Source organism: Syngnathus acus, chromosome 22, assembly GCF_901709675.1.
Source record: "Syngnathus acus chromosome 22, fSynAcu1.2, whole genome shotgun sequence".
Taxonomy (NCBI): Eukaryota; Metazoa; Chordata; class Actinopteri; order Syngnathiformes; family Syngnathidae; genus Syngnathus; species Syngnathus acus.
The window spans coordinates 8,193,162-8,218,080 of NC_051106.1; the positions used below are offsets into that span (position 1 = coordinate 8,193,162).

The window sequence follows — 24,919 nt, forward strand, 5'->3', positions numbered from 1 at the left end:
AGCAAGTTTTAGTGTGTAGTAGTTTTATTACATAGAGATTTTTGGGATGACAGTGGTTTCAACCAAAGAAAAAACAAATGTTGAAAAAAGGGCTTTACTGTATTTAGTGTTTTTTTTTTATGAGTGCACATACGTATACAATCATGCAGTGCATCGAGTTGTCCTTAAAGCACAATCAGCACCGGGATGTTCAAACTGGTGACTTGATGAAATAAATGTAGGCACTTATCAAGAATCTGCCAACAAATACAATAAAAAGACATATGCGCCTTGTACGCCACTCAAATGTGATTTATGTCACACGACGCACTACAAAAGTAGTTGCCAACTTGCCACGATACAGTTTACATTTAATGATGGTATCTATGTGATGTCATCCGGTCAACACACTCAAACACACACACACACACTGCTTCAAAGTGACATCTGCGGGAGTGTCGAAGTCGCAAATGAAAAATTCTGCTTTTAACGTTGTAAAGTCGTAGCTTGCGTTGTGCTATTTGTTGCTTTAAAGGAGACATATTACGCAAATTGTTACCATTTAAAACACTTCTCAATACTGCTGGATCTGATTTGGTTACAATAAAAACCTCCCGACTCATCAAATTGTGACATCACAGCGGCGAAATGATTTGGAATGGCGTTATCACAGTTGGAGACAGTTTCAAAAATTGGCGGAGAATTAAAGACTTACTTGGTTGTTTAATTTTGTGTGTACAAACCATTAAAAAAAGCAATTTTCCATAATATGTCCCCTTTATGTCTAATTATATCTACTATTGCACATGTTATCTAATGTTTCCCGGCATAAAAATACTTTCAGTCTTTTCACAACTTTCTTTTTTAAATATATATACCCTTCATTCGTGTGCAGAGTGTGCTTTCAGTGCCACGGCGTCCATTTTGGATGCGAGATTAGCATTTAGCTTGAGTGTTATTCATCTAAAAAAAACAATAACAAAGCCGAGGTTGTAGCATGGATTAAAAACAAAGATACGACACAGATGACATAAAAGTTGGTTAAACGGGTTGGCACGAGGGCGAGGAGGGCGCTTAGTAGGGGCCTTTGGCGTGGCCGAAGACGGCGATGGGGAAATGTTTGACGTGTGACGACCACTGCGCCGCCAGCTGGAAAAACTTGACGTCGTTCCACTCCACGCCGTCGATCGACACTGACCCACAAACAAACACAACGCGGCTCACTCAAAAGGTAAAACAATCCAAAAAAATATTATTAAAGTATACAGAATGGGACAAATAATGCATCTTCAAAATAAATTAATGCATAAAATCTTTTTGACAAGTATGATGAGTTATAAAATTATTTTTTGTTGTTTCGAGTGAATGACACGTTACCTGTCAACATGTTGTGCTGGTGCTTGGCGGTGCAGATGAGACGACTGATGCCGTCGATCACCTGACTCTTGGACTCCACCTCCTTGTCTTTGCTCTTCTTTGGTAGGAACATCACTGCAACAACACAACAAGCTCTTAACTTTTTTAATTTGTGTTTTTCTTGACTTTCTACATCTTTGTTTTTGTCTTTGCTCTTGAATTAACATGAAAAACTGAACATTTTTTGTGCTTCACCTTTCTTATTCTTCTCCTTGGTCACCACCGTCATGGACATGGCGGGCAGGGTGCCGGGCTCGGCGCCCCCCGCGGGCAGCCGGCTGACCTGCAGCGAGCGGAAATTGCACTTGAGCGTATTCTTAGCGGCGGAGATTGAGGAGGAGTCGCGCTTCTCCAAGTCTTTCTTTCTATCTGCCACCCAGTAGTCCACCTGAAGACCCATCAGCTCCGCTTGACTCCCGGGGCTGAAAGTGACATCATGCATAAATTAAGCTAGCTGGTAATCGTGAGAAGAACTCAAAAACCGCTTCGAACACGGCCTGACCTGTACAGGCAGAAACTCGTGTTGACGGACGGCGAGGAGGGCGGGGTGGGCGACACCTCTTTGAGCGTCGGCGGCACTTGAGGCGGCGAGGCGAGTAGGAGGGAGGAGCCGGCGGGCGCCGCGTCATCCGAGTCGCCTTCAGAGGAGGAAGTCGCTTATTAAGTGAGTTTATCGACTTCACTAACAGTAACTAACTTGAAGTGCAGCTAGCAATAATCGAAAAATAATTCATGAATTACAATAACATGGGAAAAAAACGCTTGCCTGCAGTTGCTGATGTTTGCTCAACTATTCCCACTTTAACCATCTGCAGGATTGACAAGATGACACAGAAAGGAGAAGTCAGCATCTGAATGGTCAATTCAGTGCCACATGACAAGGTGGGGGGGGGGCATTACTCACGCCAACAAACGGGATGAATTTCTGACACGAGTCCTCGTCGGGGCTGCGGTGAAAAAATAAGAATTAAAGGGCTGGATGACATTTTATGGATTTCAATCTACTGCAAGAAAGAGGCGCTAAAAGCAAAGGCAAGGCGGAGGGAACCAAAGCTATCGAAGATTACTTCAATTTCACACATGGGTCATAATATTAGGGACACCTACACCATCGAATAACACAAATGACGTAAATGTGATAAATGAATTCAAAGAAAATCTAACGGTGCTTTAAATATTCCCGGGATTTGATTTACACGGTGTCCCTAATATTATGACCCGGTGAGCAACTTCAACATGCCGACTGGCCGCCAATCAATGCGGAGTCACGTGACCTCCTCCAAGCAAGGCGTACGGCAAACACGAAAGGGGAAAGTGCAGCGAGCCTAAATAAAAAATAAAGCAAGAACCTCTCTACTTCTACGGCTATCACGCCATGTGCTATTTTCCCCAGCGGAAAAATAGCCAAAAGAGGAAAGATGAGGTGAGAGGTTGTTGCTCTTGCCTTGAAGACACCTGCCATCGCCCCCCCAGGGAAGAAATTGACAGGCTATACAAAAGTGAAAGGGGAGGGGGGGGGGGCACAGAAGAAGAACACAAGCTGAATGTACAGCCCACAGTTGCCTAGCAACAAGATGCATCGTGATGTAGTTAAAGAAGCACATGCAAAGTTAGGACTATTCTCGTGATATGACAACTTTTCTCTCCCCAAACTATGACCGTCACTTTACAAGAATTGAGAAAGTGGACGGAAAATGGCGGCAGCACCCACACGCAAATGCGCGCAACACAAACGCACACACGGATGGGAGAGGGAACATGACTGACGAGGCGGCGTGAGAGAGCAACTGAAAATGGCGCACAATACCTGACGGAAAAATCGAAATGAAAGCTCTTTTTCCTTCGAAAACAAAAAAAGTCACAAAAGAAAAAATAACAACGAGACAAAGCACACAAATGTTATTTGCGCACGCACACAATGATAGACACACACAAACACGCTCATCATTAACTTTTTTTTTTTTTTAAATAATTCCCCAAAATAAACATTCACCGGACTATTCATCAGGTACACCTGCACAAGCTTTTAAAAACATTGCGGCCTTTATAAAGATGGACCCAAATATTAGGAACAGCTAAGAATAATCAAAATACCTTTTTTGTTTGTACGTGAGCATAGCTTCGGCGATAGGAAGCTGGTGGGCTCCGTTGGCGCCCAGCATGTACTGCGTCACCCGAGAAACCACGTCTGGACTTTCCTGGACTGCGCACACACATAGTTGACATCAATACAATATCCAAGTGTCATTATGTATCTTCCGGGACACCCTGCAAATACTTCTTTGAGATGGTTAGCTACAAAATCCGTCTTCAGGAGTCCAAACATTGGACTAGGGAAATCCTTACCGATGACAGGAGCCTCAGGTTTGTGAAAGAGGTCCTTCCAGGCGGCGTCCTGGAACAAAGCGTTGTATCGGTAGTCCATGGCGCCCAGATACTTGGACACGGGGTGTGCACCTGAACGCACCCACAAAGGTTGTTTCATATTCAAAAGAATGTTCATCATTAGAAGAGTGAAATGTGGGACGCACCCAGCGGGATGATGAGGAAGCGCATGTAGCCCAGCCAGTCGGGGGTCTTGTGGGTCAGGTGGTCCACAAAGAGGCGGAGCACGGCGCTGAGGTAGTGCTGCGCGCCGGCCACCGCCACCTTGATGGGGACCGGCGTCTGAGAGTTACAGTTGCAGCTGCGCATAAAATGATTCCAATCAAAAATTCATTTTTTGAAATTATTTTCTGTTTAATACAAAGCGGTGATTCATTAAACAAAGATTTCAGCAGCCATTCAAAAAGCCTGGGATGTATTTGATTGGTCAAGGGCGGTTATGAGTGAGCCCCTAAATATTCTGCCTAGCAACAAGCAAAAAGGAAGCAGGGAGCAAAAAAAAAAAGGCTCACAATCTCTGTATGCGGGACACGATGGTGTTGAACGCCGCCTGGATGTCGGCCGTGGTGCAGGTACACACCACGGGCAAGTGGTGGTTCTGGAGCACGTCCGACAAGTACTGAAGGGAGAGCAGAAGGTACGTTCGGAACAGGAACGTCCTAAGAGAATTCAGCGGGCGAGCTCACCTGGCCCTGCCAGTCGGACGTGTTGATGAGGATGATGCTATCGGGAAGCTGGTTGTCCGACACCAGGATATGGTTGAGCTGATCGTACACCGTCTTCCTGGGGATCTGCACGAAGAAGGTTCGCTTTAGGCGCGTTTCCGACGTGCTAATTTTGTGTGCGCTTACTTGCAGATGGCTGCGAGTGTCCAGCGCCCGCTCGTTGTCCAAACTGTTGGCCCGTTCGTTTTGAGGCCTGCTGGCCTGGCGCTCCTTCAGCGACGTGCTGCGACCTCGCCGGCCCGCCATCTTGGGCTCCTGTCTGGAAAAGACAAACATACTTTAGCTCCCAGCGTAATGATAAATAATCGATTTGTTTACCTGTTAGACGAAATAATGAGCGACTCCGTCTTGGTCATCTTGCCACTCGGAGGAAGCCTGTCCAAGAACGTGTCCATGTTGTCCATCTCCAACTCGGTGGTCGGCGTCACCGCCTCTGGTTGCTCCTGAGAAAAATCGGAATCGCTTCCAATAATATTGATCAACGTGTGTGTGTGTGTGTGTGTATACACTCACATCGGAGACATTGTCAGACACGTTGTCCTCACCAACGCATTTGTTTTTATCGGGCTCCATCTGGAATCGGCGCACAAACGTATGACTATGAATACGATTGATTGATTGACGATGGACATATTGACGGACGCTCTGACCGGGCTGGGGGGCTCGCGGTGGCTGCGGCTGCTGTGGATGCTTCCGATTTCCGTCTGCGAGCTGGACAGGGACATCCCCTCAAAATACGGCCTGAAACAGAACATGAACTTTTTAAACTCCGTATCGGAAAAAGAATCGGTCATACTGTATCATCCACATCCTCACTTGAGTTTGGGTTTGGGTGTGCTGAGGACGCTGTCATCGTCATCCAGCTCAGGTCCGCTATCGCTGGGGTTGTCGAATTCAATACTATCCAGGTCCAGATCTTCCTCCTCCACCTCAGGAGGAACCTCGGCTGGATCCTGCTCCGAGTCCAGAACCTCAGTAGAAACACACACACGGTTAGTAACCGCCTGATGGCCCAGTAGTGTCAACTTCATTATCCCAAAGTGTCGGGTCACCTCGTCAGACACTCGGAACCTCTTGAGGAGAGCGACAACTCGCTGCTTGAAGTTTTGCTGCTAAAAGAGCACACAATGAACACACATAAGTCCGCACACCTTAGCTTTAGCTGACAGTTTGTTTACCCTTAGCTGTAGCTTTAGCGCGAGCTTAATTTCAGTCCTTAAATATTGATTAGCTTCATTTTTGTTTATTTTTTACTTACTCTTGTCATGGATGCCGTTCTGACGATGGACCTTCTCTGCTTCTTTGGTTTCCTCACATCATAGTCATCATCTTCCAGATCCTGAAGAGCACCAAAATACTCAGAAAAATGATTTCACTTCACTCCGTGTTGATCGATTCTAGACAATCTCACCTGAGCCTGAGCCGCATCGTCGCTGGCCTCCTGCTCTGAGGAGAAGCTCTCGTATTCCTCCTCTGAGTAGTTGTCTGAGCAAGAAGATAAAGAAGTGGGCAGCTGGTGGACCATCTGATTTCCTCAAGCATTTGGACAACTGACACAATGCTAACATGCTAACACTGAAGGTGGTACCGGAGCATTTGATCTTGTGTCCGGCCTGCAGGCTGCCGTCCTCATGATCGATGGGCTGGCTGGAGAGCGAGAATATCCAGATCTCAGCCACCTTCCCTAGAAGCTCCTTCTGGTGGCTGCAGAGAGGTAGCACCTGGCCCCCCTCCGTCGGATGCTGCATCACCTGGGTCGCGACATAAAATGTCACAATCTGGGTCTTCATCAAGGTGGAACCTGAGCAGATGTCGCTACCTCGGCCATGTCGATGGAGCCCACAGCCAGCGTCTTGTAACCCAGGATGGTGCGGTTCTTGTAGCGTTTGCGTCTCTGCAGCAGAATTTGAAGCTTGTTGCCCTCGCGCTTCAGGAAGTGAGGGTACTGATGGAGGAGGAACGTAAAACGTCAACAACCAGTCACTCGGAAATATTTCCGGTCTTTGAATTCCAATTGTACTGGACGATATGATGTCATCACACCTGCAGCGAAAAGGTGAGGGCCAGGTCTGTCTCCACAGACCCGCTGGGCGGCAGCACGATCTCGTGGGACCTCAAGATGCGCTTGGATCCCTGGAAACGCACACACGCACAACCACACCTCCTGTTTTGCATTTTTTAACTCATTCATTGCACATCCGTGTGCGTATTCCTACTTGAATTTTGACGGCGATGACCACAGAGATGAGCTCCTTGTCTAGTTCTCTGAGCACCACCAGTTTTTTCAGAGTCAGACTGCAAAGCCTGATGGGAAAAAGGTCATCGTGTCAGCAAACACGTCGTTGCAGTACCTAAACGTCTCAACAGAGGGCACTGTTATTCCTTGCGCCAGCAAACCATTCATGAGTTTTTATTTCATGACAAAACTAGAATGACAAAAATCATAATTAATAACATAAATAATATTAATATAATTCCTAAAACTAAGGAATAGTCCAAATAAATCAATGATAATAGTAGAGATGAAATAAAAAAAGAAAACCATATATTCATTGCAATTTAATATAAAAAAAAAAATCATAAACAGCAAAAAAACTGCAAAAAAGCATTTAAATAACTTCACTCAATCACATAAATGAAGACAACGTAGTGGCAGTTTCCTGGGCCTGAAGTTTGTGCCAAATGGGCACCCTGGGGAGGACCGTGGAGGGGGTCCGGCCCGGGGGTTGGCATTGTCTGTGTGAGGCAGCGAGTGGGACTTTGGGGGTGTTTTGAAACACTTCCTCCATGAGACAAAAGTTAAAGCTGGAAGAACCCTTTGCTTCTCTTCGACTAAATTATTCCAAGAGGCTCAGCATGAATCATCTCCTTTTGAGAGCCCCCCCCCACGGTGCACTTTGGACCACTGACCTCGCTGATTAAACATTGGCCAGCGAATCCTTTCCCCATCGGCAGAAAGCCGTTTCCTTGCCAACAAGCGGAGAAACGACAGGGTGGCCTGACATAAACGGAATCTGTCTCCAGATTTATTTGAAGAATCATTCACTTAACGCGTGCGGTGGAAAAAATCCTCAATGCGTTGGATCCCAATGACGAGAAAAAGCAAACATTGAGACAATCGGGTTGACAATGGCAGGTTTGAGGCAGCTTTCAATGGCGACCTTTCTGCCAGCAGGACTGCGGTGCGTCAGCCCCAGAGAAGGCCCAGGCACGGCCGCCGCCACCGGCCCCCGTCAAGGCACACATTGTCCTGACAATAGGCGCATTCTGTGTTCTGGTTCCGAGTGCCGTGCCGGTCTGGATCAGGATGTGAAGGCGGACGGAGCTAAATGTCTTCCAGTCACGTTTGGGCTTAGATGTTGTTCTTTGTTTTGGAATGGACAGAATGTTTCCTTCATTAACTATAACGTGACGAAGAGGCGCAACGATTAATCGTTGGATCCACGTTGAATCAATTAATCGTCGGCCAATCAAAACTTGCAGTGTGACTCCCATCTGTTCCGTTTGGGCTGCGCTTTGTTCCGTGTCGCACGCACTAGACAGCTGCTGAATTTTTTTCACACACACACACACACACACTGCCCCCTCCAAAGGACACATGGCCTTGCGAGCCTTTGCTGAGGTCAGCGTGATGCTTTTCTGAAGATTATGCAACCTCCGAGTCACACGATACACTGAACGAACAATTTGGGATGCACATTTGACCGTGTGTGTTAAACTTCATGCTAAGCTATGACAACGACGCCATTTTAATTTAGTCAGATGCCCTTTTTTAATTCATCTAAATGACAAAAACGTCTCGGTCGTCCTTCGGTGAGCATTTCATGTCGTCAGCGTTTTTTTTTCCATCGATCACAAAGAATCGTGTTTCAAGCGGTCCGACCTTTCGGGTTCGCGAGGAACGTCGCCGAGCGGACTAAGTGGGATCTGATTCACGGAAACGCAACACCCGACGTGAAGGCACGCGAAATAGCTGCCATGCACATGACCACGGAAAAAAAAGAAAGGACGGAGAGTGTGTAGGGGATTCGTTCACTTGAGTTCTACTGGGCAATATGGATGTTTTTTAATTGGCAATTACATGACAAGTATGTTGCGCATTCTTCTTTGCGTGTGTGTATTATACTGCCTCCTGGTGGCCAAGGCAGGCACAACAGACAAATATTGAAATTATATTGAATGATCTTTTTACTCTACCTTTATCTTAAGTATTATAGAATGCTAAAAAAAAATTAACATGGGGCAGGCTGGAACAGATTATTGTATTTCCATTCATTTGATTTTTTTTTGTTTCAAGAGTCAGAGGCTATGTTGACCTTTCGCTCAATAAAATATGACGCACGTTCACGTCAAATAACTGGACGCGCTCTCTTGTCCGAGCATCCGTGTAACAAACACATCAAAGTACAGTAGCTCCTAATGCATCTCTCACTCACACACACACACACACACGCTCCACTTTACCCATAATGGATGTGCACTTGTTAACCTACATCAGCAGATGATTCCCATGGTAACCCTGGAAATCCACGCAAAAAATCAAAGCGTACGAACCAAGTGCTCGGTGTTCTCGGGTAAAATGTCTTTTTAATTGAGATGAGCTGTACTCTAAGTCACCGGTTTATTGTCAGGCGGAATCCGTGGAACACCAAATTACGTAAAAATCGACATACAGCAGGAGAAATCATTTCATCTGACTTAAAGATGTGTGTTCTGTCGACATTTTTTTTTTTTTTTGCCCCTTCAAGGCACACAATCCATGAACCAATTTATTTCTGTACATTCTCTGGTTTTATATTTGATTATATTTTATTCAAGGCCCACAATTGTGAATTCTGCCTAGCAACAAGTGTGTCTTGACTCGCTGGGTGAAAAAAAAAATTAAACTGTCAAATTTAAAGACACCAGCATGGGAGAGAGTTCAGCGAGTACGAGTATTTCAACTATTCAAAAGTCTGCGTGGCGGAGTGCTTTCATGTGAGAATCTTAACGTGAAACACACACACACACACACACACACATGCGCACACTTCCAAGAATATTGGAACACACTTGTGTTCTGAGCTACTTGCTAAGTCGCTAACAATACGTGTTGAACACAGGATGTTAAACAAGTGACCACAGACCACACACACACACCTACACACACACACACAAACACAATGTGTGCAATCAATCAGCTGTGGCTCCTCCACATTATTCAGACGTCTGCTGTCGGCGCTTCAGTGTTCAGCTGCTCATGCAATATTCAGCAGCGGGATTTACAGGCTGGCTCTGCACATGTGTGTGTGTGTGTGTGTATACGTGTGTGTGTGGGATGGTGGCCCAAAATAGATTTTAAGCCCAACCTGTCAGACCAGAGAAAAATATGCCATGACAGGACAAGTCTGTGAATGGGTGATTCTGCACTGGAACACAAACACACACGTAAAAAAACAATGATATGCTGGTAAGTAAACATGCATATATTCTTTATCCTCTGTGAAATATGGCAAGGATAGCGGACACTTCGGACCTGGACTTTTGTGACTTAGCTCAGACACGAACGTAAACGCAATAATTATAGCAATAATAATAACCAGGCGGGGTCAGTGAGGCAAAGTCGAAACTCTTACAAGGAGTTTGTGGGTCAGTGGATCATTAAACGCTAAAGCCAAAGGTGTGTGTGTTTTTTTTTTTTACCTAGCAGCACATTGCAACACCACAATTTGCGAAAATACAAAAGTCATTATGTATTTTACATTAGCATCTAAAAGATTCAGGATTTAAAATGATGGAAAATGTTTTATTTCTTCATACACTCATTTGAATGTAGCTCCATTATTCATGAATCACTTTTTCCCCTCGAATGACAAAAGGGAAGAAAGGCACAAAGAACGGAGGGGAAAAAAAGAGTCATTAAGAAGAGGGCAAATCACCATTATAATCTTTTTCTCCATTAAGACTCAAAGGAGACGCACCTCATCATCATCATTTATTGATGGAGGCCGCCAAGGCCTCGTGCCAGGCTCCTTTTCATCTCGAATATTTTTGGCAGTGGTCTCACTGTGCCGCCTTTTAATTAGCCTCTCATGCATGCCCGCACACGCAAACACACACGTGTGTGCTTATCTGGGGAAAAACGATACGATCTGGAAAGGCTCCCAAGGAGACATGAGAGCATTCTTCATATTTTCCAGTAGAATAAAAAATGAATGAGGCGAGATGAAGAGCTTCAGGGCCAAGCACAAAAAAACAAAAACAAAAACAGGCGGAAGACAGAGATTCTTATTATGATAAATACTAAAGTAGCCTGCCAAATAGTGCTCCCATCAATTACTAATGTCTGTTAAGTCAACATTTGGACACAAATCAAGCAGCTTCCAGGTCATAAACTATAAAAACCGAGCGAGCGCGAGTGCTAAATAATAAATACGACAAACCAAATGTGTAAAACTCATAAAGACGGCAAATGAACATTTGAGGAAATGAATCAAAATGGAGGCACAGGTGCCAAATGAGAACGTCAATATCTGACCATTACATCACTCCAAAACTGTGACCAAGAAGAAGAAAGTGGAATTGTCTTGAGTGATTAGAAGAGGACGGCCTGCTTCAGGAATAATATCAGCTTCAGGAGCAGCAGAAAGAAAGAAAAAAAAGCTGAGTGAAGCAATTGGGCAAAAAGCCATTTTGGACAATAGTGTTCATTAGTGAGAGTTGCCGCTAATCTGCTAACGCGGCCAAGTGGAGATTTGCAAGTGTTCAAATCAACTTTTTTTATTTCCCAGAGCGTGGACTGGAAACGTTCATTTAATGTCGAGGCTGGGGAGGGAGATTATTATATTTAAATCCCGCTAATGGCAAGCACAATCAATGTACTCAGTAGTTGTGTGGAATGTGCTGTTAGCATTCTGTGCTTACATGTTAGCATCCCAAAATAAAAAAAATCAAACCAAGGAAGGGGAAAAAATGGTTTCAGGATAGAAGTAAGGTTGTGCAAGGAAGGAGGGAAGAAAGGGGGAAGAAATAAAGGAGGTCAGGTAGGAATAGATGGCATAAAAAAGTGTTGTGGAAGTCAGTAAGGCAAGGAGGTCAGAAATGATGGAAGGATATCAGGAATCAAGAAAGGCGGAGAAGCAGAAGGAAGGAAGGATGAAAAATGAACTCCAAGGGAAGGAAGGATGAAAATGAAGGCTAAGAGGAAGGAGGGAGAAACACCTGAATGTGTGCTAAGCTCTACCGTATATTGCATTGAAACAAATATAAGTGCACTTGAGCAAAGTCACGAGTGTGTCCGTGTGTGTGTCCTCCAGGACTTTGCTGTGTCAGCGTGTCGCTCTTACATAATAATTAAGATTCGCTAGGAGGACAGGAAGTGTACGAGAAGCATCGATGCGACCTCATTTTGGGCCGAATCAGAGGAAAAGCTATCATGCTAACACGCTCAAAAGCTAAACCAAGATGCGAACGTCAGCGTGCCTTCCTACGGAGTAGATTCCCTGGATGCAACAACAAAAGCGGATGGCTTCCAAACAAAGAGAGCTTCTCGCCGCCTTCTCCGCCATCCTACTCTGCATTCCCGCAGCTCGAGCATCCCTTGTGGACAAAAGAGCGAGTGTCCCGAGCGTCTCGAGCATCAGTCAGCCAAGCAACCTCCACAGATGAACGTTTACCGGGGGGCGTGAGACTCAATGTTCTCTGTATAGTTTACTGTTTTTTTTTTGTTATACTATCCAAACGGCATTTCCGAAAGGTCACACTTAAACTAGTGCGTGCTCGGAGTGAATTTCCACTTTTACTTAGTGCTTAATTATCCAAAAGATTAGAGAATCATACATAACTTTGCACTTTAATCATACACATTTTAAATTGTAATTTACAATGTGCAAGAAAAGTTGTTGAACGACTTTCTCATAAATTAGCTTCGCATCATTAGCCATGCGGCTAAATTACCATAACGGTCCTTGAGTTTCATGTACTTGTTTTAAACCTTCGCTTAGCATATGTAAGAACTTTGTCAAACCACTTACTTAGAACGGCATCAGTTGTTTAACGCACATCACATGCTTTCACGGGCCAAAGAAAATTATGGGGCGAGCTGGTTCGAGCCCCCGAGCTTTATGTTTGACACATTCGATGATGCAAGTGTTCCTAATAAAGTGTCCTATTCTCATATTAAATGTGTCATGGTGTGGCAGAGATGCACATTGGTGATTGATCCAAATGAATCTATATAAAAAAATATGGATTAAAATCAAATCAAATGTTATGGGTTGTATTAAATCTAAGGTGGGGCGGCGGCGGCGGGGGGTCATTTGGGTGTGTAGCATCCTGCCCAGATGCATGCAAGCCTCCATCACAACACATTGCTGCAGGCGGCCCATGCGCCCCCAGTCGTGGGGATCGGCACCATTACCACCCCGCCCGGTCAAGTACTGCAGCGGTTAAAGTTTTAAAAGGACGCCCGCCGCATGAATGAGGTGCGGGGGAGGGCTTACCGAGGGATGCAGTTCGGAGACGAGCCGTCGATTTCCCACGTTGCGAACAAATTCATCGGCACCGGTCTGTTGAGAGCCCCGCTGCCGGGGAAGCTCAGCCGGCTACTTCTCTCCGCCATAGTTCCCGGGTCGCCTTCGTGCACGCTTGCCTCAAGTGTTGGACGTGAGTCCGGGAAAAGAGATGCGTCCTTCGGTCACGTGAGTGCGACACTCGTGGACGAGCCTCGTTGTCTCTCCGCTCCAGCTCCTCGTTGCTCTGCTCGGCGGAGCTGCGGTGCCGGTGTGGTGGGAGGGCGGGGCGAGGAGCCAGTGACCGTGGGGCTTGTTGTGCCCAACACGCTGCTCCTCGTCCCGCATATGAGGCCGATTAAGGGCGAGCGCCCAGAAGGGAGGGGCGGAGTTTTCAAGTGTGTGTGTGTGTGTGTGGTGGTGGGGGGCGTATATATATTTGAAATACATAACAATAAACAATGTAAGACCTCGCCTTCGTGTTTGTTGCCCCTGGGCAACATTTGACCCACATTCACTTGTTTACTTACCTGGCTGATAACTCATTGAGCTCAGGTTACAATAATCCACCAATGGAAAAGCGGTCGGAGGGTTCTCATAATTTACAGTCATTAAAACGTGCCTTTCTACTCAGCTACTAAACAAAACATTTATATTCAGGCTTCCATCCAGAGATCCATTTCGGAACGGCTTTGCCCCACGAGGGTTGCGTGCCTGCAGTACGCAATACAAAATGTTGGTAACACTGCCCCCAAGTGGACACCAGAAATACTAGCATACACTTTTTTTTTTCCAATATTTAGTAGTTTTTGGGGAGATGAACCAGTATAACAGCATAATCAGGTCTGCCAGGGAGTGTAGCGTGGGCTTTAAGGATTAACATGAATTGATGAAAGCAGCTTAGCTCGAGGAATCGTCCAAAAATAGTCATATTTTAGCTTTTTAAATCTGCTTAACCAGAAAGAAAGAGCATGATATATCACTTGTTTGCAATGATAAAATAGTCACGTAACTAAAGCAGTTTGTGAAAAGTTTATTAATCAGACGACAGATGTGACGCAATCACAAAACAAATCAGTTTAAGTCGCTTGTTTTGCCATCACAAGAAAGTGAGTGAGCTTTATTTCGAATGAGCGAAATGGCTGATTAGAATTTCCGTGCAATTACATACTGACAGTGCAACGAAATTCAACTTGTTGGAAGGTGACAGCAGTGAAGGCAACAGCCTCATCTCAAAGGATGGCGCCTGCACCGAAATAAATACGCTCACTCAGGCCCTGATGCAAACATTACCGAATACGGCTTAATTCAAGCACATTAGAAACAAAAAATAAAACAAAAAAATAGGGATTTCTTGTGGAAGCACATCCAAACTAAAAATGACAAAAATAAGGATAAAGGAGCCAAACCTTCACAGAATTTCACAAGGACAATCATGTACACGTTTGGCCTCTCAGTGTTTGCTCTCAGCGGAGGCCGAGCGGGACCGCGAACGGGACCTGGAGCGGGACCGCGACTGGTTGTTCTGGGCCGGGGGCGGCGAACGGGAGCGGGACCGGGGGGATCGAGAACGGGACTTTGAGCGAGACTTGGAGCGTGACTTGGAACGGGATTTGGACCGGGACTTGGAACGGGAGGGGGAGCGGTCCCCGGCTTTGGGGCCGCCGCCCGACGTCTTCTTTTCTGGAGTGCGGCTGGGCGTGCGTGAGCGGCTGCGGCTCCTGGAGCGGTTGCGACTCCTGGAGCGGCTGCGCGAGTAGCTGCGGCTACGGGAACGGGAGCGAGAACGGCTCCGGCTGTGGCTGGAGGGGCAAAAATATTCAGAAATAAATAAGATTCTCCATCCTACCCTTTGCTCAAAGTACTACATTGAGAACCTGAATTACTTTGAATTTGCTTAAAAGAGCAAAATATTTGTATCAGATATTCTATTGCGTACTTAATATGTGGAATAAACAAAAACTGCATTCTGTGATTTTCACGGACTCACTTGCGACTGTCCTCAAAGATTTTGATCTTGCGTCCGTTCAGCTCTGTGCCGTCCAGCTTGGAGATGGCGTTCTTCATATCGCTGCGGGATGCAAACTCAACAACCCTGTGGCCCCACCCACCCCCAGAGAGAGATGAGTCATCGTGTTTGATAAAAGGAGGAAAGAAAGGCCGAGCCGGCTCCGGAAAGCTCACCCTTCGTTTTTGTTGGGTCTGTGTGCGTCAACAAAGGTCACCTCTCCGGCTTTTCTCATCAGGTCTTTGAGGTCCTGCGCAAGAGCACGAGTTAGAACAAGAGTGGCGCACGGCGGCCCCCTTGGGAACCTGAGGCTTTGTTGACACCTGGAGGGGAGAGACACGAGCACACAGCAACAATGGCAACACATACACACACACTCACTGGCTAGTCTAGTGTGGAGACTGTCATGTTAGATGTTGTGGATTTAAAAAAAATAAAAATTAAAAAAAAAGGGGGGGGGGGGGTTATAGCCACTATTAAAAATTATAGCCGAATTGGAAAAAGGACAATTAAAAAAGATTATTACACATTAGCCTTACTCACCGACGACCGAGTGACGCCGCAGTTTGGTATTTCTATGTTTTGGCCGAGCAAATAGTGTGGAAAAGTATTTCTACAGTGCAGGGGTGGGCAAAGTATTCACAAATGTTTGCCCAACCCTGACGACGCTTTAAGCGTCAACAGTACAGACTTTCGTCACTGGTAACCCGCAAGGAAAAAAAATCAAATAAATGAACACAAAATCACATGAGTTGTAATGCTACTTACCGTGACCATTACCAGGAAGACATTAGCATAGCGCCACGTGTCCAAATAGCAAATGGGAACCAATGCAGTGTTAAGCCCTCGAGAAACGACCTCGACCTCCAGGCCTCCACAAGTACGGAACCACCAGAGAGCGAGTAGTAGCAGTGGGAGGAGGGGGCACTCAACACCCCGTCACAGCAACAGAAAAACACCCCAAAGAGGGCGGCTTGTGGCCCTCCCGCAGATTTGAGAGGACGTTACAGCAGTCGGGGATGCCAGCCCACAGAACCTCCAGACCGGCTTACGGACCTCCTAAGGCTACCGTATCCTGCGCTAGACCACTTTCGCCCGCTACCGGGGCCCAGCCAAGACTTTAGACCGGCGGCAACTGCGTGTAAGGAGAGGCACCAAATGGACACCATTCAGAACACAACCAGGAGAGAGGACGCCACACACTTGCGAGCCCTCCGGGGAGGGTCGTGCGTTGGCCGATTTTTTATTTTATTTTTATTGACACTAGACAACCATAAAAGGCTGTTTTTTTACACTAGCCAAATAACAGCATTTATTTTCTGCTTTTACGCTCGCTCTCTCTGGGAGAAAAACAAAAGTGTATTTGTTAGCCAATTCGCTAAGGGGACTCGTATTGACTCGCCCCCATTGCTAATATGCTGCATCAATTTGGAAAAAACAATCTAATATAAAAGCTAGGAGTACTTAGCAATGGAGACTTTTGAATGTACACAAAGGCCAAGACTGATCTTACCTGCCAGCTGATGCGTGACGACAGGTTCTCCACTATCAACCGGTGATCTGTGCGCACTGGAGGTCCATACCTGCATGGACACACGCGGAAAAAATGTGCTTAACAGAAAATGTGCACAATTACAAGCAAATTATTGCAGGAAGCCCGACGTACCTGGAGCCACTACTGCGCGATTGCCGATAACCACTAAAGCCTCCCATTCTGGAGCTGGAGCTGCTGCTGCCACCACTGACAACCCCCCTTCCTCTCCTGGAGCGAGCGTGCTCTATGGTGACCCTGCAATACAACGAGCGGGAAGGGAAAGTCCACGTGAGCGGCAGATAAAACAAATACACACGTGTACTTTGGACTTCAAACTCACCTCTCACTACACAGTTCTTTGCCGTTGAGTTCATACACGGCATCATCTGCATCCCTATGATCGTCAAACTCCTAAGAAACACAAAACGTGGATGACTTCCATGAGGGCGAAGTCACTCTTTTCCCCCCAAATATTGATTAGACATTCTCATGCAAATCAAAGCTGGGCGATCAGACTGACCACAAAACCAAATCCATTCTTCAAGTTGATTTCGCGGATCCGTCCGAAGCCCTTGAAGAACTTCTCCACGTCCCTCTCTCTGGCGTGTGGGCTCAGGCGGCCGATGAAGACCCGACTGCCGCTCATGATCTGTTAAGATGAGAATAAGTCACAAAATATCGAATGAGATTTTTTTTTTTTTTTACTTCATTGATGACTCAATCACATAAGCTTTTCTACAGCCCAATCTCCTCTTCAAAACAATACTTTATTATTGAGTCATCTTTACTATTCAAGTCGACGTTTAAGGGCAAGAGACGCCGTTTAAAAACGGCGAAGTGGCGTCAGGACTAGTTCAGGGCCGCCTCAATCGTGATTCGACCAGTTCTGCAACTGTCTGTCATATTTACATTACCGCACTACGAGATAAGGCAATGCTTTGCTGAGGCACAATAAACACTAACCGACTTTTTTTTTGTAAATTATGTTCAAGCAAACTGGAGGGCTTTCACTACCGACAATCGTCAGGGGCCATAAATAGCTAAATAAAAACGGAATCGATATCATTCAATCTCATATATAATGTTATGCCTCACTCCATTACCTATAGTTCTCATTTATTTCTCTCCCGACTTAAAAGTTAATTTCGCTGATAGAATCAAAGTCCAACAAAACAGAATGCATGCGAGGCCTGGGCAATCCATAACTACGACGACGTCGCGATGTTTCTGCGCAAACGACGGCTTGAATTGCAGTTAAAACACAAAAGGAAAATCCACAGTTCATGTTCTGCTTTAAAACGATTACTGGACTAAAAAGCGTCGAAAATAAGCACAATGGATCGATTAGTTTATGAAATGTTGGAGCCTTCTTTTTCTTTTAGCTTGCCACGATGTCGGTTAGCCACAGCAAGCTAACAAGCGTTAAGTACATGAAATAAAACAATTTGGGTGAAATTTCCACCGACATATTGGACAACTAATGAGCTGATGTGGATGTTAAAAGTGTTTTGTGTCGGGTCTCACCTCGGCTTGGCCTAAAAACGTCTGTGGTTAAGTTGAAATGGTTCAAAGGACTCTCCTACTTCTTGCTTCTGACTTGGCTCCGCTCGACTACCTCAAAATGGCGAACAACGGGGCGTTATTACGAAACCCCACTTGCCTTCTCGGCGTATGTGCTCTACTGCAATATGATTGGCTGTCCAGCCGCTCTATTGGAAAATGATTGGCTGCTGCCTCCGGTTAAGACACGCCCTAACAGTATGCACTAGGAAGTACAGTTCCTAGTTGGGCGGAGTCCTTTTTGTTAATATATAAATAGATAGTTAATTTTTAATTTTTATTCTGTACTAATGTGATGGATATATGGAACTGACGTTTGATTTTTTCTGAGCAGCCAAGGGCAGCCAGTAATTTTGTAGTGGAGCACGTTGTGCCTAGAACTCGGTGGAATGAATAATAATGCTACCACTAGAGGGCGCTGACGTATCACTAGTGGGACTTGGCTGGACCACACTTGGAGAATCATCCATCCATCCACTTGGAGCACGTATTTTTTGTGTATTCATGTGTTCATTTTTGAAGCAACTTTCTAATTTTGAAGAGCAAAGCTTGCTAGAACATCAGAAGTTCCTTTTTATGGTGGCAGCTTTGTGTTGAATTCCATCTAACATGGCAAGAAATTTCCAGGAAAAAAGAACTTTTGTGTTTTGCCATAGAAATGTAATGAATGGGGAGAAAGAATTTATGTGTACCTTAACAATTTCGGCAACAAAAAAAAAAGCTTTTGAAATCGGTGAGTCACAGTTGAGACATTCAAGAATAACAAGCATGAGCAGAAGCAGGTCCGCACACGAGGACGGAATCACTCCAGAGTCCAGACCGCAAGAAAAACACAAGAATCGGTGTCATGGAAAAACAACCTTAAAAATCTCTCGCGTAAGAAGGAAAGAAACAATGACAAAAGGTTCCACGTGTTCAAAAGGCAGGAAGGAACTGGATTTGTGCACACAAAAGCGTTCCCATTTGCCAGGCCCTCAGGGAACATTTTCGACGCCATCCAAATTGTCTCCGAACCATCAAATGAAGTCTTTTTTTTGTTTGTTACTTTGTTGACGCAAACGTTTGGCCCTGGAAAAGAGACAAAAGCAGGCAGGACAAATTGTCATGTGCTTTCTCGGGAACATTATGGCTCTTTGAAGGGGAACTAAACCCAAAAGAAAGAAAGAATTGGACAGAATAATTATCGGCGAATCGTAAAGATGTGACCAGGAAGTCGAATTTCTGCGTTCTTTGGAGAACATGAACTCTACAACATTGTTAAAAATAACAGCACGGTTTATTAGATAAGACACAGTAATGATGCACAAAAAAACAATACTGTATATAAAAATGTGTTAGCTGAAGCAGCGAGTGGTCTGCTCGTAAAAGATTTTAGTGGTGAAGCAGTCTTACTTTAGATAAAAACAAAATATTTTTCCGTCAAGTCACAGCATCGATTTTCCAAACAAACCATAACAAAAGCGTCATTGCACATAGAGACAACACATGTACATTTCACTTTCTATGTTTAGCTATACAAATGTGTTGAAGAGTTCCAGCTAGTGGTTGCGGACATGAAATGATGGCACAGGAGGGTGGCGTGTTGGCGTGTCATACGGGTGGCGAGTAGTTGTAGTGGTTGGGGCGTTGCGGGCTGGGCTTGTGTTCAAGTCGCTCGTCGTCGACGGCGGCGTCCGTCCGCGTGCACGCCGGTTCGCCGCGTTGCTTGAAGAAATCCGAGACGTATTTAACCTGAATGAGGAATAAAATCAAAATATGTTACAATAGCGCACTAGCTCCTAGCTTAATGCTAACACAGAAAGTAGAAATATACAATTTGCAAACATTTCAGCGACATTTTGACGTCCTGCTGTACTCACCGTGAGAACCGCGATGAGCGCCCCCTGCAGGAGTCCCACCAGCACGTCGCTCCAGTGATGCTTAAAGTCGGAGACGCGCGTGTAGCCCACGTACAAGGAGAAGGCCACCAGGAAAAATTGGATGGTGGGACGCACCAGACGCGTCCACTTGCCTTGCATACGGGCCTGCACGTACAACTAAGGAGCACCGTTTTAAGGTCAGCATGTGTGTGTGTGTGTGTGTGTGTGTTTGTGATGTAAACTCACAGAGAGGAAGAGCATGCAGTACATGCCGAACGACGAGTGCCCCGAGTAGAAGGACAACCTGAGCAATGAGAAACAGCAATGAGCTATTAAATAAGAATATAAAATGATTCCAAATCATTTACATAAAAATAAATAGACATAATTGTATTTACGGAATAATTTCTTGGCGACTCACCTGGACTCTGTGACATTGCGCAAGCTCCCGGTGCAGTTGAGGTGGAGCTGGTAGCCGTTGCAGCTGGTGGGGGCGCACACGGACAAGAAGTTTGGTCTGGGCCTTCCGATGGTGAACTTGGCCAGGTCGGTGAGCGACTGGCTGACGGCCGCCCCGAACAGGAAGGTGCCCACGATTTTGTAGAGCGCTGACAGGTATTGGTTGAACTGGGAGTTGGAGTGCAGGCGCTTGGTGTGCACCAGGTAGGCCTCGCCGGTCGTGATCTGAGCGGAGGAACCGTGTTGTTAAGAGTCAAGGCTGTGAAGACCGGCTTCTTACTCACGATGACTATGGAGCTGGTGATGGTGACGGCAGCCATGGCTCCATGGGAGATGGTGTCTCTTCTGTAGGGGTAGTTGATGCTCTCGTCATCGCAGTAGATGCCTCTCTGGTACGGTTTGAACATCAGCGTCAGGATGGCTGAGGGCAGGGACGCTGAAGAAAGAAAATAAAAAATAGTGCAAAAGTGATTTTATCTTCAATATAATAAACCTGTTGAGCTAGGACATTTCCAAGCGCACACGGGTCACGACACGGGTTGTCCAGTGGTATCGTTTGAACCCGCGGCCGATCAGGAAACAGCTAAAACCACACAGTAAAAAAAAACAGCCGCTCCAATGAAACGTCATAAGCGTTGCCATGGCGACCTGGTCGAGTCCAACCTTTGACTGCGTATCGTCGCGGCCATCGACAATCTCCGTCAGCAGGTAGGGAAAAAAAAGTCAAAGGGCAACATGCTTTGTGACAAAAAAGACTCCAAGTGCAAGTCGAAATAAAGAGCGGGGATATATTGCTGTCTCTTAAATCTATGCCGAACAATAGTCTACAATTCAAATGACTTTTCCTGTTTTCCTCAACTGGTCATTCCGCTGCCAAAGCTAATAACGGGGAAGAATGGATGGTTTTCTTAGGCTCGGGTTTATGAAGTACGAGAAGGAGAGAGCGCTCTCCGTGAACACGTTGCTTCCTTCCTCCAGAGTGTGGGACCGAAAGAAAACGCAACCAAATACGCACCGGGGTGACCTGGTGCGAAGAATAGAATTCTGCTGCCAGTAGGATAGGACTGGGGTTTATAACTTCCTTTATCAATAGATTAACAGAAAAAAATCATTCCAAAACACTTCAGTATCATTTCAGGATTTGACTTCAAAATAATTACTACTTTCCTATTACTCATGGCTTCAGCCAATAGGTGAGTTTCCCATAAAAAAAAACAAAAAAAAACAAATACCTAGACCAAAAAGAAAATATAAACACAGCTCTAACAATTTTCTGATTTAGATGAAAGCTCACGTCCATTATTTCGGTTGGCCGAGCGTGCGCTGCCCAGCCACTGTTTACTCTGCAGGGTGCTAGCATAACATTTTGATAAGCGAGTGCTTGTGCGACACAAGTCCGCTGCCAGCGTGGCCGCACGGTCGGCCGCAGTTGTGCAACGGCTTGCCTTCAAAACAAACACGCCACTGACGCGCTAAACCACCGTCCCAGCCTGCTTTGTGAGGAAGTCAACTCCTCTTTGGATGAGACGTAGCAAAAGATTACAGCAGTGGCGGGAAGTCATTAAGTAGAAACATTACTGCACTTAAAATTTTGTTTGAACTTTTCCCTCAGAAATTCATCGACACTTTCTGTGGCTAGACTTTGATTAAACCCTTAAAGCAGATTGCATGGGACCAGGGGCGGAACTATGGGGTGGCTGTGCCCCCGCCCCATTGCTACCTGTACATTTTTAAGTTTTTTCCTTTTGTTTGGTTTATTCATGTCAACTTTTAAATCAGAAATTAAGAGGCGCTTAAGATGAGAGTTTCCCCTGAGTAGAGATTTGAAAAGCAACAAGGGAAAGGATGCTTTCAAGCGTTCCCAAAACCCCCCACGATTGCACACTGGAAAAATAAACAAGATGGAATTTGGGATCAGAGACAAGTACAACTTCCTCTTGACCCTCGGCACCAGCAGGAAGTGGAAAGTGTTCCTGTTTTTCAGGGCCTCGACGATGACGATGGTGGCACGGACAGACAGACGGACGGGAGCAGGTAAGCGGCCAACGTCGCTGAAGTTGCAAAACGACCACCACAAATTTCCAATAGTGCTGCGCCGTGTTCTATCTACAAGCTAACAATTAGCTTTAGATATTACATTAATAATTAATCGGACTAAAGTGAAAATTTAACAGCATGACTATCCATTTTTTACCGGAAAGTTCAATCGCTAACAATTTCCGTCAAAAAGTTACATTTGTAAAGCTGAGCTCTTTTAGCCTGCTGTGAAAGAAGAAGCACGCTTCAGAAAAAAAAACGACATTTGAGAATATTGAAACGAGAGATAGCGGCACCCCACAAGGATTTTTTTAAAATAACATTCTCTCTAAACACCGGACGCATGAAACATGAGTGAACTGAAAAGGCATGATGGGACTTCACACACACACAAACACACTTTCTCTTCAGCTTCTCGCTTTCATTTTCACACGGGAATGTGAGGCAGAAAAAGTCAATAGTTCCCACTTTTACTCCGACACACATTTGGCAGATCGTCTATTTAATAAAAGTCCTCAAAAATAAAGTCCACGTGGTATCAGTGACTAGTATCGGTTCATCCAAAACGATTTCAACTTTGTCTTGCCCCTATTCTGCAAAAAAAAAAAAAAATGGGGCTCATCGTGGACGCTCAACGATGGAGAGCTAACACAAAGTGACAGGATGGATGTTTGACCGCTGAGGGGAAGGGAGCAAAATAAAACACACACATTGAGAGTTTAGCTCCAATGTGGAACATCAGCACATTCCAACAGCTCCATCTGTCTCACACACACACACACACACAATTTGGCAGTCGGCAGTTTCTAATGATCATTTAAGATATTTAGCGGACATGATATACAAATATAAATAACCACACAAAGATGACATCACACGCACACAAACTACTCGCTCATTTTAACCCGACAGGTCTTAAAAATGTCTTTCGATAACAAAAAAAAAGGACGAGTAGAGTGTTGAAAGTGTGCAAGGGGGGAGGAAGAGATTTGAGAATTGTTATTATCATTCCTGCCTGTCAGTCAGCTCGTAGGGCAAAGAAAATGGCGTCAATTGAATTTTTTTGGTTTGTGACTATCCAGAGGGACAAATCAGCCGTTGCATTTGAAATCTCTGGAAACCCGAGCTTTGCACCGCCGGCGAGCCAAACGTGCTGATAGACTTGCAACAACCAGCTATTTTTACTCTCCTTTCCAATCGGTAATCCTTAGTGGGAGGGGGTGGGGGGGCTTAAAGGTCATGAAGATTCTCAGTAGAGGGGGTCATGAACTGATATAGCCAATAAAGGAATGATGTCTAATAATTCCATTCCAACTTTGAGGAGCACGGATCTTCCCATGTGGCACCAGCAACACCTGAAAGACGTCAATTCGGTCAAGTTTGAGTGTCATCGAGGAGACCCGAGCAAGTCGCGACAGGCCGTTTTGTTTGCCGTACACACACACATACACACACATACCTGGTTGAGTGTTTGTGTCTCTTATACTGACCTGAAGAATTGGAAAACGTGCAGACAACACAAACACAAGGCTCACTTTAAAGAAAGAAATACCTGTAATAATTTTCAAGCAAAATTGACTATTTTATTTTACTTAATATATGTATACGAACAACTGACCGGTTTTAGGAAATGAATCCAAGAACTGCTTATCACATGACTAATAACAATAATATATTTTATCACCATTCATGTATTTTTTTTTAATCAATTCTGTAAAACCTGCTCTAATTTAACAGTCCTAAATAATTTTACAGTACTTTGTGTGTGTGCGCAAGCCTGCAGCATTCTTTAAAGTGTATGTGTTGGGAAACACACACCAACTCTGGCCTGTTTGAACAAGATAGAGAACTTTCAGTACGGCTACGCTAACCCACTAATTCCAAAACCTTTTTTTTTTTTTTGTCATGCGAGTCATGTGACATCATGAGGTTTGCCAATTTAAATTGACATAATACAAATTCTCATCTATCTTTGCCGATGACGTATAGTGACAGGCAGAACAATTATTGAGTAAAATACTTTTAAAAACATTTTGTGGGTAAAATATGTGCCTTGGCTGAATAAAGTTTGGGAACTCAGACACCATCTGTGTATTAACCACTGCATGTTTTCTAGTCTAGTTTGCATGGTGCAACTTGTTGAGGCCAACGATGAGATGATAAATGCACAAAGCACGTGCTTGAGTTAAGCAATCTCATTTAGTTTGATTGTCTACGCTTGAACAATAAAAGGTAGAAACTCACCGATGAAGACGCAGAGAACATCCACAACCACCAGAATCACCTTCTTGCCTTGCTCTGTCATGTTTGCCGTCCTAAAAGAACCACCAAGTTGATGTTTAAGTGGCGCCGCGTCTGCCGGCCCTGTCTTCCTTCCGCCCCCTCGGCGTACCTGTCGTGCTGTGGCGGGCGGGTTGGTGGGTGGGCGACGGTGGTGCTTGGGGAGGGCTTGACGTCAGGATTCAGGG

At 45.2% G+C, this 24,919-nt stretch overlaps 3 protein-coding genes and 1 long non-coding RNA gene across 9 annotated transcripts; all 4 read right to left on the bottom strand.

The window, feature by feature from the left end:
- Positions 1–684: 684 nt before the first annotated feature.
- pacs2 (phosphofurin acidic cluster sorting protein 2) lies at positions 685–13,350 on the bottom strand. 6 transcript variants are annotated; one of them, XM_037241182.1, is made up of 26 exons: positions 12,986–13,349; positions 6,722–6,809; positions 6,549–6,638; positions 6,325–6,450; positions 6,094–6,256; positions 5,917–5,990; positions 5,764–5,844; positions 5,558–5,617; positions 5,322–5,476; positions 5,156–5,246; positions 5,019–5,078; positions 4,824–4,948; positions 4,632–4,764; positions 4,467–4,571; positions 4,293–4,399; positions 3,927–4,081; positions 3,742–3,852; positions 3,490–3,598; positions 3,203–3,235; positions 2,840–2,884; positions 2,300–2,342; positions 2,162–2,204; positions 1,898–2,033; positions 1,591–1,817; positions 1,357–1,470; positions 685–1,172 (listed from the first exon to the last, which is right to left on the bottom strand). In XM_037241182.1, exons 1-26 carry the CDS (start codon positions 13,102–13,104, stop codon positions 1,054–1,056), a joined length of 2,712 nt encoding a protein of 903 aa, XP_037097077.1. In that variant the 5' UTR covers positions 13,105–13,349; the 3' UTR covers positions 685–1,053. The 6 variants fall into 6 exon arrangements, with proteins under 6 accessions (XP_037097077.1, XP_037097078.1, XP_037097080.1 ...); XM_037241183.1 differs by lacking the exon at positions 3,203–3,235; XM_037241185.1 differs by lacking the exon at positions 2,840–2,884.
- A 657-nt stretch (positions 13,351–14,007) lies between these two features.
- srsf5a (serine and arginine rich splicing factor 5a) lies at positions 14,008–18,191 on the bottom strand. The gene is made up of 8 exons (XM_037241370.1): positions 18,061–18,191; positions 17,057–17,185; positions 16,877–16,947; positions 16,669–16,791; positions 16,516–16,585; positions 15,179–15,252; positions 14,985–15,089; positions 14,008–14,796 (listed from the first exon to the last, which is right to left on the bottom strand). Exons 2-8 carry the CDS (start codon positions 17,180–17,182, stop codon positions 14,448–14,450), a joined length of 918 nt encoding a protein of 305 aa, XP_037097265.1. The 5' UTR covers positions 17,183–17,185; positions 18,061–18,191; the 3' UTR covers positions 14,008–14,447.
- Positions 18,192–19,350: 1,159 nt separating this feature from the next.
- LOC119116167 (phospholipid phosphatase 2-like) lies at positions 19,351–24,874 on the bottom strand. The gene is made up of 6 exons (XM_037241385.1): positions 24,696–24,874; positions 20,699–20,850; positions 20,377–20,639; positions 20,202–20,259; positions 19,956–20,132; positions 19,351–19,827 (listed from the first exon to the last, which is right to left on the bottom strand). Exons 1-6 carry the CDS (start codon positions 24,754–24,756, stop codon positions 19,687–19,689), a joined length of 852 nt encoding a protein of 283 aa, XP_037097280.1. The 5' UTR covers positions 24,757–24,874; the 3' UTR covers positions 19,351–19,686.
- Positions 22,864–24,673, bottom strand: LOC119116224. Its single transcript, XR_005096247.1, has 2 exons — positions 23,911–24,673; positions 22,864–23,806 (listed from the first exon to the last, which is right to left on the bottom strand). It is a non-coding gene; the product is annotated as an uncharacterized LOC119116224 (long non-coding RNA).
- Positions 24,875–24,919: the final 45 nt, after the last annotated feature.

Bases quoted from the DNA above. Each gene is read 5' to 3' on its own strand.
- pacs2 (XM_037241180.1), bottom strand. From the start codon at position 13,104: ATGGCGGAGAGAAGTAGCCGGCTGAGCTTCCCCGGCAGCGGGGCTCTC. The intron at 6,257-6,324 runs GTAGCGACATCT...GTCGCGACCCAG, and splicing joins GCTCCATCGACATGGCCGAG to GTGATGCAGCATCCGACGGA. The intron at 4,400-4,466 runs GTGAGCTCGCCC...CTCTCCCTTCAG, and splicing joins CGTCCGACTGGCAGGGCCAG to TACTTGTCGGACGTGCTCCA.
- srsf5a (XM_037241370.1), bottom strand. From the start codon at position 17,182: ATGAGCGGCAGTCGGGTCTTCATCGGCCGCCTGAGCCCACACGCCAGA. The intron at 16,948-17,056 runs GTCAGTCTGATC...TGTGTTTCTTAG, and splicing joins AGAATGGATTTGGTTTTGTG to GAGTTTGACGATCATAGGGA. The intron at 16,586-16,668 runs GTACGTCGGGCT...GTGTCCATGCAG, and splicing joins TCGCGCAGTAGTGGCTCCAG to GTATGGACCTCCAGTGCGCA.
- LOC119116167 (XM_037241385.1), bottom strand. From the start codon at position 24,756: ATGACAGAGCAAGGCAAGAAGGTGATTCTGGTGGTTGTGGATGTTCTC. The intron at 20,260-20,376 runs GTGAGTCGCCAA...CTCATTGCTCAG, and splicing joins CGCAATGTCACAGAGTCCAG to GTTGTCCTTCTACTCGGGGC. The intron at 20,133-20,201 runs GTGAGTTTACAT...GGTGCTCCTTAG, and splicing joins ACTGCATGCTCTTCCTCTCT to TTGTACGTGCAGGCCCGTAT.